The sequence below is a fragment of the Scyliorhinus torazame genome, chromosome 9 (genome assembly GCF_047496885.1).
Source record: "Scyliorhinus torazame isolate Kashiwa2021f chromosome 9, sScyTor2.1, whole genome shotgun sequence".
In the NCBI taxonomy this organism is placed as follows: domain Eukaryota; kingdom Metazoa; phylum Chordata; class Chondrichthyes; order Carcharhiniformes; family Scyliorhinidae; genus Scyliorhinus; species Scyliorhinus torazame.
The window spans coordinates 32,996,887-33,009,753 of NC_092715.1; the positions used below are offsets into that span (position 1 = coordinate 32,996,887).

Consider the following 12,867-nt stretch of genomic DNA (forward strand, 5'->3'; position numbering starts at 1 on the left):
GGTGGGGGGTGGGGTCGGGGCGATCCGTGGGTGTTCCAGGCGGCGCCGGTGCTAGCCCCGCACCGGTAGCGGAGTCAGTGAGGGATTCATGCCGAATTTCCCGTTGTGGAGCACCACGGATTCTCCGTTGGCGCCGGCACATAGCCGCAGAAATGGAGAATCCGGTCCTATAATTAGCAGTTGCATTTCTGTGCTGCTACTTCAAATCTTTGATGACATTTACTGTCCATTGTGGCTGTTGACCCATTTTCTATCTCCTCCCCATCTCGCAGTACAAAAGAATCTGGATTGGTGGACTGACTGATCAGAAAATGCAGCAATTGCTTATTATTTGACTAAATCATTATATTAGATAAAGCTGTGTTGCAGAAGACAAACTAACGTAAATGGATTTGGATTTATCACATGTACCAAGGTACAGTGAAAAGTATTGTTCTGCGTACAGTCAGACAGATTGTTCCATACATGAAAAAACATAGGACATATATAAATACTCATTCCATTTTAATAAGATGAAGAATTTTGCACCTGTTTTAATTACCTCTGTCACACAGACATCTGTAAGAACTGGTAATACCGCATTGCTGCGGGGGTCAATCTTAACCCAGCCTTTTAGTAACATCTCTCATAGTTTATCACCAACCTCTGATGGCAATATTAATTCATCTTCCAAATGGACAGTATCATCAGACAACTATGCATTAATTTAACTAATTGTTCGAGAATTAGCCTAACATTCTTTCAAATATTTGGTCTTGCTTTGCATGCTAAATCTCTGGTGCTTGTTTTACGAATCAATTATGTAAAAGTATTGAATGGAAGAGCACTCAGCTTCTCTAGCCTTGCTATTGATTTGCTGGATCATGATCAGGTTACCAACTCGTGAGATGATTGTCATCTTTAATTAAAAAGCATTCCCTCTAAGCTGCACAGGTGTACAGCCGCACAGTAACCTGGAATGTACCGCACAGTGCAACCAACCGACCACAAACAATTAATGTTCCGTTTTAAGCTGCGCACAGCAAGGTCGCGCAGCAATCTTGAAGGAACCATGCAGAGCAATAATCCGGCTTTGCACATCCATGTGAAATAAGAGCAAGTGTTAATTATGTGTGGAAAAAATTCCTACATTCGAAAATCTGTGGATCTGGAAAGCAAATGCTAGTTCCACCAAATGGTAATATACAAGTTCTGTCACACAACTTGAAGCCCTGGTGTTTCTGTCCTTAAATTATCTAGTGAAGTTTAAATTTTCAAAACATGGGGCGGGATTCTCCGACCCCCCCCCACCCCCCCGCCGGGTCGGAGAATAGCTGGGGGCGGCGTGAATCCCGCCCCTGCCGGTTGCCGAATTCTCCGGCACCGGATATTCGGTGGGGGCGGGAATCGCACCGCGCCGGTTGGCGGGCCCCCCCCCTGGCCATTCTCTGGCCCGCGATGGGCCGAAGTCCCGCCGCTGTCGACCCACGCCAGCCGGCGTGGATTGAACCACCTTTGGGACAGCGGGGGACGGTGGCGCGGGTGAGCTCCGGGGTCCTGGTGGGGGCAAGGGGCGATCTGGCCCCGGGGAGGGCCCCCACGGTGGCCTGGCCCGCGATCGGGGTCCACCGATCCGCGGGCGGGCCTGTGCCGTGGGGGCACTCTTTTCCTTCCGCCTTCACCATGGTCTCCACCATGGCGGAGGCGGAAGAGACCCCCTCCACCGCGCATGCGCGGGGACGCCGTGAGCTGACGCTCCCGCGCATGCGCTGCCCAGCAATGTCAGTTTCGCGCCAGCTGGCGGGGCACCAAAGGCCTTTCCCGCCAGCTGGCCTATCAGTCCGGTGCGGGCCTAGCCCCTCAAGGTGAGGGCTCGGCCGCTCAAGATGCGGAGACTTCCGCACCTTTGGGGCGGCACGATGCCGGACTGACTCGCGCCGTTTTTGGCACCAGTCGGCGGACATCGCGCCGATATCGGAGAATCCCGCCCATGGTTTTTGGTTTCATAATGGGCACATTTAAAACAAAGTTTTTTGCCCTATTTCAGCTCCGGTTAAATTGTTTTTCCCTTTGGGTTCTCGTGTGCTAATCGTGAAATTATTTTATCGCTTTTTTTTTTTACAGAATTATGTTCGTGTTGTAGAAGTCTGGTGGGATGAATATGCTGACTATTTTTATGCAAGTCGTCCAGAAACAAAAGCCATGGCTTACGGAGATATATCTGAGCTCAAGAAGTTTCGTGAAGAACACAACTGCAAGAGTTTTAAATGGTTCATGGAAGAAATAGCTTATGACATTCCAAACAATTACCCACTACCAGCTAAAAATGTAGAATGGGGAGAGGTAAAGTTACTATTGCATATTCAAACTAGATTGAATGACGAGAGTCGCATTACCCCAGCAATTATTGGGCAATACTTCCTAAGGACAGTCAGAAGGAAAAGTCATTGCTGTCTACGACATTTTGTGACACTGCAGATTGGCTGCAATACTGGCTCTGTGCAGAATTTAACCTGTAGCCAGTTGTAGAGACTAAAAGTGAATGAGACAGATTTGACCTGCAGGAACAATCTAGGACACCAGCCTCGGTGCTTCACTTGGCCCCCTCCAATCCCAGGAAGTGAGGAGCTTGCTGAGAGTGGTCCAGCAGCTGAGGGCAAGATTTAATGATGCCTATGATAATGCAATTACCTACATACATGCTGCAGACTCATGTGAAATTTCATGGAGACGTTTGGGACCTTATCCCAGTTTGAGCTTGCCATCTTCAGGATTAAGAGAGGGAGGGTTTTGAGAGAGCATTTGAAAGGGTGTAGAGGAGAGAGTCTGCACTGTGAACCTCTGAACCTGCAGCCAGATCTACATTGAGGACCTGATATGAATGTTTTTAAAACGCGATTCAGAATCTTAGTAAATAATCCCAGATTGTACTGGTTCTAAATATGAAACAATATTGAGTAAAGTTTTCCCAAATCGTTAATCATTGGGCAATGTTTTCCAGCATTCTTCCTTCAGTGAAAGATGATAGTCATGCAGTAAACAAATCCACTTCAGGTGGGTGTCTTTCATATGGCACACCTTTGCCGATGGCTGAGGGGATCAATCCTTGAAAGGCATGATCTGCCACAAGTGCCGCACCTGAAGCCATCCAGTACCATTGTGGGTAGTTGCTGTTTTCATCAGTGGCCCCTGTAGCCAAAGCCATCGTGGTGGACACACAGGAGGTGTTGCCAATTTCCTCCATCGTCAACTAGTGACTCCCAATGATAATCACTGTCTGGGGCCTTTATGTCACGCTTGCAAGCATTATTGAAGAAAATCCTACCAGTATATCCAACCAGTTGTCCGGCTCCAGCTACTTCGCGATACAAGGCGATATTGTGGAGGACTTATTCTAGAGATAGTTTAATGATTGCATGCCATTTACCATACACTTAATTTCTGGACCTTTTGCCTTTCATTTCAGATTAGAGGATATGAATCTGATTACTGCATCGACAGCATGGGCCATACCAATGGTGGGTTTGTCGAGCTGGGACCGTGCCACAGAATGGGAGGGAACCAGGTAACTGTTGCCAGTTTCAAAGTTCCGAGTGAAAGAGTTAGAATTTCACTGTAATAAATACATATGCGTTAATAATCATATCAATTTAGTGAAAGGTAAGTCAGAGCTGGTATTTTGATATTTTACTTTGCTTGATAGTCAATAAGCCAAGATGGTGAATGAATGCATGAACATACGAATTAGGAGCAGGAATAGACCATCTGATCCCTCGAGCCGACTCCGCCATTCAATAAGATCATGGCTGATTGATTGTAACTTCAACTCCACTTTCCGGTCTACCACTGATGACCTATCGCGCTCTGCCTTAAAAATATTCAAAGACTCTGCTTCAACTGCCTTTTGATGAAGATAATTCCAAAGACTCACGACTCTGAGAGAAAGCATTTCTCCTCATCTGTCATAAATGGGCGACCCTTAGTCTTAAACCTCAACCCCTAGTTCTAGATTATTCCACAAGAGGAAAAATCCTTTCCACATCCACCCTGTCGATATGGACGATAAGGGAATAGTGTAGATGGGCTTTAGAGTGGTTTCACAGGTCGGCGCAACATTGAGGGCCGAAGGGCCTGTACTGCGCTGTAGTGTTCTATGTTCTGTCAAGACCCTTGGGAATCTTCTAAACTCTAGTGGAATCAAGTCTAGCTTCTTCAATATTTCTTCAAAAAACAACCCACACATTCCAGTTATTAATCTAGTAAACCTTCTCTGAACTGCTTCCAACACATTTATACCTTTTAAGTCAGGAAATCAGCAATGTACACAGTTCATCAGATGTGGTGAAAACACTTTGAGCATGTACAAGATGATTTCCAGGATTCTGGTTAGGTAAATACAAGTGGATCATGAGTCAGTAAGTCATTGTTCGCATTAGGGAAAGTAATATAGTGGTTATCTGACTGGTGATTAAGAAACCAGGCTTAATGGTCTGGAGACATGAGTTCATTTCCTATGATGGATGCAGTGAAATTTAAATTCAAAGAACAGTACAGCACAGTAACGGGCCCTTCGGCCCTCCAAGCCTGTACAAGTCATGATACCACCCTTGGCCAAAACCCTCAACACTTCCTTGTGCCGTATCCCTCTGGACCCAGCCTATCCATGTATTTGTTGAGATGCCTTTTGAAAGCCGTTAAATATATCTGCTTCCACAACCTCCCCTGGCAACACGTTCCAGGCACTCATCACCCTCTGTGTAAAAAGCCTGCCTCGCAAACCTCCTTTAAACTTTGCCCATGGGCCTTAAATCCATGCCCCCTGGTGACTGACCCCTCAACCTGGGAAAGAGTGCCTGCCCATCCACTCTATCCATGCCCCTCACAATCTAGTAGATCTCTGTCAGGTCACCCCTCAATCCCCGTTGTTCTAATGAAAAGAGTCAGAGTCTGTTCAGCCTCGCCACATAGCTAACACCCTCCAGACCAGGCAACATCCTGGTAAACCTCCTCTACACTCTCCAAAGCCTCCACATCCTTCTGGTAGTATGGCAACCAGAATTGTGCGCCATATTCCAAGTGCGGCCTTACCAAGGTTCTACACAACAACAGCATGACTTGTCAGTTTTTATACTCGATGCCCTGTCCAATGAAGGCAAGCATTCCGTATGCTTTCTTGACTACCTTGTCAACTTGTGTTGCCACCTTCAAAGTTCTGTGGACCTGCACGCCAAGATCTCTCTGACTTTCTATATTCCGAAGAGTTTTGCCATTTGCGGTTTATTTACCCTCTATGTTAAACCTACCCAAGTGCATTACCTCACATTTATCTGGATTAAACTCCATTTTCCATTTATCTGCCCAAGTCCCCAACCTATCTATGTCCTGCTGTATCTTCTGACAATCCTCAACACTATCTGCCACTCCACCAACCTTGGTGCCATCCGCATACTTACTAATCAGACCGGCTACATTTTCCTGCAAATCATTTATTAAGTTTTTCGATCAAACAAAAATTTCCCATTTTACAACTTTGTAATAATATATTCATTGATCATTTTTTAAAAATAAATAATATGCTAACTAACGGCAACTGCCAACAACAAAATAAGAAACAACAGAAATAGTAACTAAAATAGTAACTTCGTAAAATCTAATATAAAACCCCTGAGGACCCAAATGAGCCCTCTTTCCCCCCCCCCCCCGCCCTCCCCCCTGGGTTGCTGCTGCTACCTTTCCTATTTTCCCTTATCGCTCTGCGAGATAGTCGAGGAACGGTTGCCACCGCCTGGTGAACCCTTGAGCCGAACCTCTTAGTGCGTAATTTATCCGCTCCAATTTTATGAACCCTGCCATGTCATTGATCCAGGCCTCCACACCCGGGGGCTTAGCTTCTTTCCACATAAGTAGAATCCTTCGCCGGGCTACTAGGGACGCAAAGGCCAAAACATCGGCCTCTCTCGCCTCCTGCACTCCCGGCTCATCTGCAACCCCAAATATAGCCAACCCCCAGCCTGGTTCGACCCGGACCCCCACCACCTTTGAAATTACTTTTGCCACACCCACCCCGAACCCATGCAATACCGGACATGACCAAAACATGTGGGTGTGGTTCGCCGGGCTTCCAGCGCATCTCCCGCACCTATCCTCCACTCCAAAAAATCTATTCCTCCTTGCTCCAGTCATATGCGCCCTGTGTAGAACTTTGAATTGTATCAGGCTGAGCCTGGCACACGAGGACAACGAGTTTACCCTACTTAGGGCATCTGCCCACAGCCCCTCCTCAATCTCTTCCCCCAGCTCCTCCTCCCATTTTCCCTTCAGCTCCTCTACCATCGTCTCCCCCTCGTCTCTCATTTCCCTATATATATCTGACACCCTACCATCACCCACCCATGCCCCGAAATCACTCTGTCCTGGATCTCTTGCGCCAGGAGCTGCAGAAATTCCCTCACCTGTTGCCTCAAAATGCCCTCACTTGCATATAGCGAAATGCATTCCCAGGTGGCAACCCATATTTTTCTGTCAGTGCTCCCAGACTCGCGAACGACCCGTCTAAGAACAAGTCCTTCAATTTCGCAATTCCTACTCGCTGCCAAGATTTAAATCCCCCATCTATCCTTCCCGGGACGAACCTATGGTTGTTCCTTATCGGGGACCACACTGAGGCACCCGTCACTCCCTTATGTCGTCTCCACTGCCCCCAAATTTTCAGAGTTGCCACCACCACTGGGTTTGTGGTGTATTTTTTCGGGGTGAACGGTAACGGCGCCGTCGCCAGTGCTTTCAGACTAGTTCCCCTACAGGACGCCATCTCCAATCTTTTCCACGCCGCTCCTTCCCCTTCCCTCATCCACTTACATATCATTGACACGTTGGCAGCCCAATAATAATCACTTAGACTTGGCAGTGCCAGTCCCCCTCTGTCCCTACTGCGCTGCAGGAACCCCCTCTTTACTCTTGGGGTCTTTCCAGCCCACACAAAGCTCATAATACTCTTGTCCACCTTCTTAGAAAAGGCCTTTGTAATCAGTACAGGGAGGCACTAGAACACAAAAAGAAACCTCGGAAGGACCACCATTTTAACCGCCTGCACCCTGCCCGCCAATGACAGGGGCGCCATGTCCCACCTCCTAAAGTCCTCTTCCATCTGCTCTACCAGTCGTGCCAAGTTAAGCTTATGCAAGGTTCCCCAGTTCCCGGCCACCTGGATCCCTAAATACCAGAAATCCCTTGTTACCCTCCTCAACGGTAAATCGTCTATTCCCCTGCCCTGTTCCCCAGGGTGCATCACAAACAGTTCACTCTTCCCCATATTCAATTTATATCCTGAAAATTCTCCAAACTCCCTGAGTGTCTGCATTATCTCAGGCATCCCCTCCACTGGGTCCGCGACATACAACAACAAATCATCCGCGTATAATGACACCCGATGCTCTTCTCCTCCTCTAAGGACCCCCCTCCACTTCCTAGAGCCCCTCAGCGCTATGGCCAGTGGCTCAATTGCCAACGCAAACAGTAACGGGGACAGGGGACATCCCTGTCTTGTACCCCTATATGGTCGGAAGTGGTCAGATCATTGCCTATTTGTAATCACACTTGCCACCGGGGCCCTGTACAGGAGCTGAACCCATCTAATGAACCCCTCTCCAAATCCAAATCTCCTCAGTACTTCCCACAGGTAGTCCCACTCCACTCTATCAAATGCTTTCTCTGCATCCATCACCACCACTATCTCCGCCTCCCCCTCCGGTGGGGGCATCATCATCACCCCCAGCAGCCTCCGTATATTAGCATTCAATTGCTTCCCTTTAACAAACCCCGTTTGATCATCATGCACCACCCCAGGGACACAGTCCTCTATCCTCGTCGCCATCACCTTGGCCAAAAGCTTGGCATCTACGTTCAAGAGGGAAATAGGCCTGTATGACCCGCACTGCAGCGGGTCCTTGTCTCTTTTCAGGATCAGCGATATCGTCGCCTCCGACATCGTCGGGGGTAGTGTCCCCCTTTCCCTAGCCTCATTGAAGGTTCTCGTCAGAAGTGGGGCCAGCAGGTCCACGTATTTCCTATTGAACTCCACCGGGAACCCATCCGGTCCCGGGGCCTTCCCTGCCTGCATGTTCCCAATTCCTTTTACCACCTCCTCCACCTCAATCTGCGCTCCCAGTCCTGTCATCTCCTGTTCCTCAACCTTCGGGAACTCCAGCTGGTCTAGGAAACGCATCATTCCCTCTTTCCCTTCTGGGGGTTGAGCCTTATATAGCCTCTCGTAAAATAACTTAAACACCCCGTTCACCCTCTCCGCTCCCCGTTCCATCTTTCCCTCCTCGTCTCTAATCCCTCCGATCTCTCTCGCCGCCCCCTCTTCCTAAGTTGTTGGGCCAGCAGCCAGCTCGCCTTCTCTCCATATTCATACTGCACTCCCTGTGCCTTCCTCCATTGTGCCTCCGCCTTACCCGTGGTCAACAAGTCAAAGTCCGTGTGCAATCTCCGTCTTTCGCTGTATAGCCCTTCATCTGGAGCCTCCGCATATTGCCTATCCACCCTCAAAATCTCCCTCAACAATCTCTCCCTTTCTTTACCCTCTTGTTTCCCCTTATGGGCCCTTATGGAGATCAGCTCCCCTCTAACCACCGCCTTCAGCGCCTCCCAGACCACTCCCACCTGGACCTCTCCGTCATCATTAATCTCTAGGTACCTTTCAATACATCCCCTCACCCTTACACATACCCCCTCGTCCGCCAACAGTCCCCATATCTAATCTCCAGAGTGGGCGCTGTTCCTTTTCCACTCCTACTTCCAGATCTACCCAATGTGGGGCATGATCTGAAATGGCTATAGCCGAATACTCCGTTCCTGCCACCTTCGGGATCAGCGCCCTTCCCAGGACAAAGAAGTCTATCCGGAAGTACACTTTGTGGACATGGGAGAAGAAGGAAAACTCTTTACTCCTTGGCCTAGTAAATCTCCAGGGATCCACTCCTCCCATCTGCTCCATAAAGCCGTTAAGCACCTTGGCCGCTGTCGGCCTCCTCCCGGTCCTAGATCTGGACAGGTCCAGCCCTGGGTCCAGCACCGTGTTGAAGTTTCCCCCCCCCCCATTACCAACTTTCCCATCTCCAGGTCCGGGATGCGCCCCAACATACGCTTCATAAAGTTCACGTCATCCCAGTTCGGGGCATATACATTCACCAGCACCACCGCCTCACCTTGCAATCTGCCACTCACCATCACGTATCTACCCCCACTGTCCGCCACTATGGTCTTCGCCTCAAACAATACCCGTTTCCCCACCAGTATTGCCACCCCTCTATTTTTCGCAACCAAGCCCGAGTGGAATACCTGTCCCACCCATTCTTTTCTTAATCTGACCTGATCCGCCAGTTTCAGGTGCGTCTCCTGAAGCATGACCACGTCTGCCTTTAGCTTCTTTAGGTGCGCAAGTACCCTTGCACTCTTAATCGGCCCATTCAACCCTCTCACGTTCCACGTGATCAACCGGGTTGGGGGGCTCTTTACCCACCCCCCGTCGACTAGCCATCCCCTTTTTTAGACCAGCTCCTCACCCGGTTCCCACGCACCCGCTTATCCCCCCGACGGTGCCCTCCCATCCCATCCCGTAACAGCTCCCCCTTCCCCTTAGCAGCAGCAACCCAGTTAACAGCCCCCCCCCCCCCCCCCCCCTGCTAGATCCCTCTCTGGCTTAGTTGCTCCCCCCATATTGCTTCCGGAAGTCAGCAAACTCTGGCTGACCTCGGCTTCCCCCGTTTATCCTTAGCCTCCCATTATGTGAGGCCCCCTCCTTCCTGCGCCCCCTTTTCCCGCCACAATTTCCATAGCGCGGGAACAAAGCCCGCGCTTCCCTCTCGGCCCCGCCCCTGATGGCGCAGCTCCCTCTCTCCTTCCCCCTCCCCTTCCCCACCGGCGCCCACATTTCTTCGTGTCCCCCCCTTCGAGGGGAAAGAAAATTTTCCCCCATCTGATTCACAGTCCCTTACCACCACCTCACTACTTCATTTCAAACACTCTTTCTCCAATCTAGTCCAACTTCTCCTCTTCAATAAATGTCCACGCCTCTTCTGCCGTCTCGAAGTAGTGGTGTTTACCCTGGTATGTAACCCACAGTCTTGCCGGCGGCAACATTCCGAACTTCACTTTCCTCTTGTGGAACACCGCCTTGGCCCGATTGAAACTCGCCCTCCTCTCGCCACCTCCGCACTCCAATCCTGATACACGCGTATCACCTGGTTCTCCCACCTGCTGCTCCGTGTCTTTTTCGCCCATCTCAGGACCATCTCCCTGTCCTTGTAGCGGTGGAACCTCACCACTATTGCTCGAGGTATTTCTCCTGCCTTTGGTCTCCTCACAAGGACTCGCTACGCTCCCCCCACTTCCAGGGGGCCCGTCGGGGCCTCAGCTCCCATTAAGGTATGAAGCATCGTGCTCACATACGCCCCAACGTCGGCTCCCTCTGCCCCTTCGGGAAGACCCAAGATTCTTAAGTTCTTCCTCCTCGAGCTATTTTCCAGGGCTTCCAGTCTCTCCATACACCTCTTATGTAGTGCCTCGTGCGTCTCCGTCTTCACCACCAAGCCCTGTATCTCGTCCTCATTCTCGGCAGCTTTTGCTTTCACTCCACGGAGCTCCATCTCTTGGGTCTTCTGCGCCTCCTTTAACCCCTCAATCGCCTGCAGCATCGGCGCCAGCACCTCCTTCTTGAGCTCCTCCACACATCGCCGGAGGAGCTCCTGCTGTTCCAGGCCCCATACCAACTGGCCTCCCTCCACCGCCATCTTGCTTTTCACTTCCCTTCTTTGCCGCTGCTCCAGAGGATCCTCTGCAATCTGGCCACTATTATCTCTTCTGTCCATTCACATCCGGGGGGACCCCCTTCTGTGTCGCCTCACAGTGGGTTTAGCCTTCGAAAATTGCCGTTGTTGCTCCCGATAAGAGCCCAAAAGTCCGTTAAAACAGGAGGTGCCGAAACGTGCGACTTAGCTGGTCATCGCCGCACCCGGAAGTCCCCTACAAATCATTTATGTACACTACAAATAACAAAGGCCCAAGCACCGATCCCTGTGGAACACCACTAGTCCCAACCTTCCATCCAGAAAAAACACCCTTCTACTGCTACTCTTTGCCTTCTGTCACCGAGCCAGTTCTGTATCCATCTTACCTCTGATCCTGTGTGACTTCACCTTTAGTACCAGTCTGCCATGAGACACCTTGTTCAGTGAATAAATAAATCTGGAATAAAAGGCTAGTATCAGTAATGGTGACTGCTAACTACTGGATTGCTTTGAAAATGCAACCATGTCCTTTTTTTTTAAGAAAATATTTTATTGAGGCATTTATAATTTTAACAATTTTAAACCTCAAATTTCAATAAAAACAAAACCATAATAATATATCCAACAAGCCCCAGACAACATGGCTTACACAAACTGTGCCACCTTCCCCAATCACCTCCCATGCCTCCCTTTCTCCCCACCCTCCCTGCTGAAAGTTTAGTTTTTCTCAAAGAGATCGATGAACGGCTGCCACCTCCGAACAAACCACTGCAACGAACCCCTCAAGGCGAATTTTATTTTTTCAAGTCTGAGAAACCCTGCCATCTCGCTAACCCACACTCCCTCCACCCTGGTAAGATCCATCTCTGGGCCACCAGGAAGGCAAGGCCAGGACGCCAGCCTCTCTCGCCCCCCTGGGCTCCCGGGTCTTCTGACACACCGAAGATTGCCACCTCTGGACTCGGCACCACCCTCATTTATAATACCTCTTGACATGACGTCAGCAAACCCCTGCCAGAAACCTCACAGCCTTGGACATGCCCAAAACATATGGACATGACTCTCAGGACCCCCCACATAGCGCCCACACCTATCCTCCACCCCCTCAAAGTACCTGCTCATCTGGCCCACAGTCATGTGTGGCCTATGGACCACCTTAAATTGTATCAGGCTGAGCCTGGCGCACGACGAGGACGCATTAACTCTCCTCAGGGCCTTCTCCCATAACCCGACCTCCAACTCCCCACCCAGCTCTTCCCACTTTCTCTTCACCTACCCTATCGGGGCTCCCTCCCACTCCATCAGCTCCTTATAGATCTCTGACACCTTCCCCTCTCCTACTCCTGTTCTTGACACCACCTTGTGGAGTAGTGAGCCGGCGTGAACGGCAGAATTGCCATCAGTAATGCCCCCAAACTTGTGTCCTCACATGAGGCCTCCTCCACCCGTTCCCGTACCGACTCCTCCTCCACAACCCACTTGCTTTTTTAAAATAAATCTAATTCACTTTAGGGCAGCACGGTGGCGCAGTGGATTAGCCCTGCTGCCTCACGACACCGGGGTCCCAGGTTCGATCCCGGCTCTGGGTCACTGTCCGTGTGGAGTTTGCACATTCTCCCCGTGTTTACGTGGGTTTCGCCCCCACAACCCTAAGATGTGCAGCTAGGTAGATTGGCCAAGCTAAATTGCCCCTTAATTGGAAAAAATGAATTGGGTACTCAAAATATTTTTTAAAAAATCTAATTCACTTTTTCCAGTTAAGGGGCAATTTAGCGTGGCCAATCCACCTACCCTGCACATCTTTGGGTTGTGGGGGTGAAACCCACGCAAGCACGGGAAGAATGTGCAAACTCCACATGGTTAGTGACCCAGGGCCGGGATCGAACCTGGGACCTCGGTGCCATGAGGCAGCAGTGCTATCCACTGTACCACCGTGCTGCCCTCCCCACCACCACTTCCTGACCATCATAATATTCGCCACCCAGTAATAGTTGATGAAATTCGGGAGGCAGCACCTTTTTCACCTGCGGTGTTTTACCTGCCCAAACAAATGCCGAGATCTCTGTATTCACCTATCTGAAGAACGCCTTGGGAATAA

The 12,867-nt window shown here is 50.0% G+C and overlaps 1 protein-coding gene across 3 annotated transcripts in view; it reads left to right on the forward strand.

Annotated features, from left to right (window-relative positions):
- The window catches only part of galnt7 (UDP-N-acetyl-alpha-D-galactosamine: polypeptide N-acetylgalactosaminyltransferase 7), a 186,613-nt gene that overhangs the window by 159,858 nt on the left and 13,888 nt on the right, over positions 1-12,867 (forward strand). For all 3 annotated transcript variants that reach the window (XM_072515757.1, XM_072515759.1, XM_072515758.1), the window contains 2 exons: positions 2,104-2,322; positions 3,446-3,544. In XM_072515757.1, the coding sequence (XP_072371858.1) occupies positions 2,104-2,322; positions 3,446-3,544 (318 nt within the window). The remainder of the gene's footprint in view (positions 1-2,103; positions 2,323-3,445; positions 3,545-12,867) is intronic.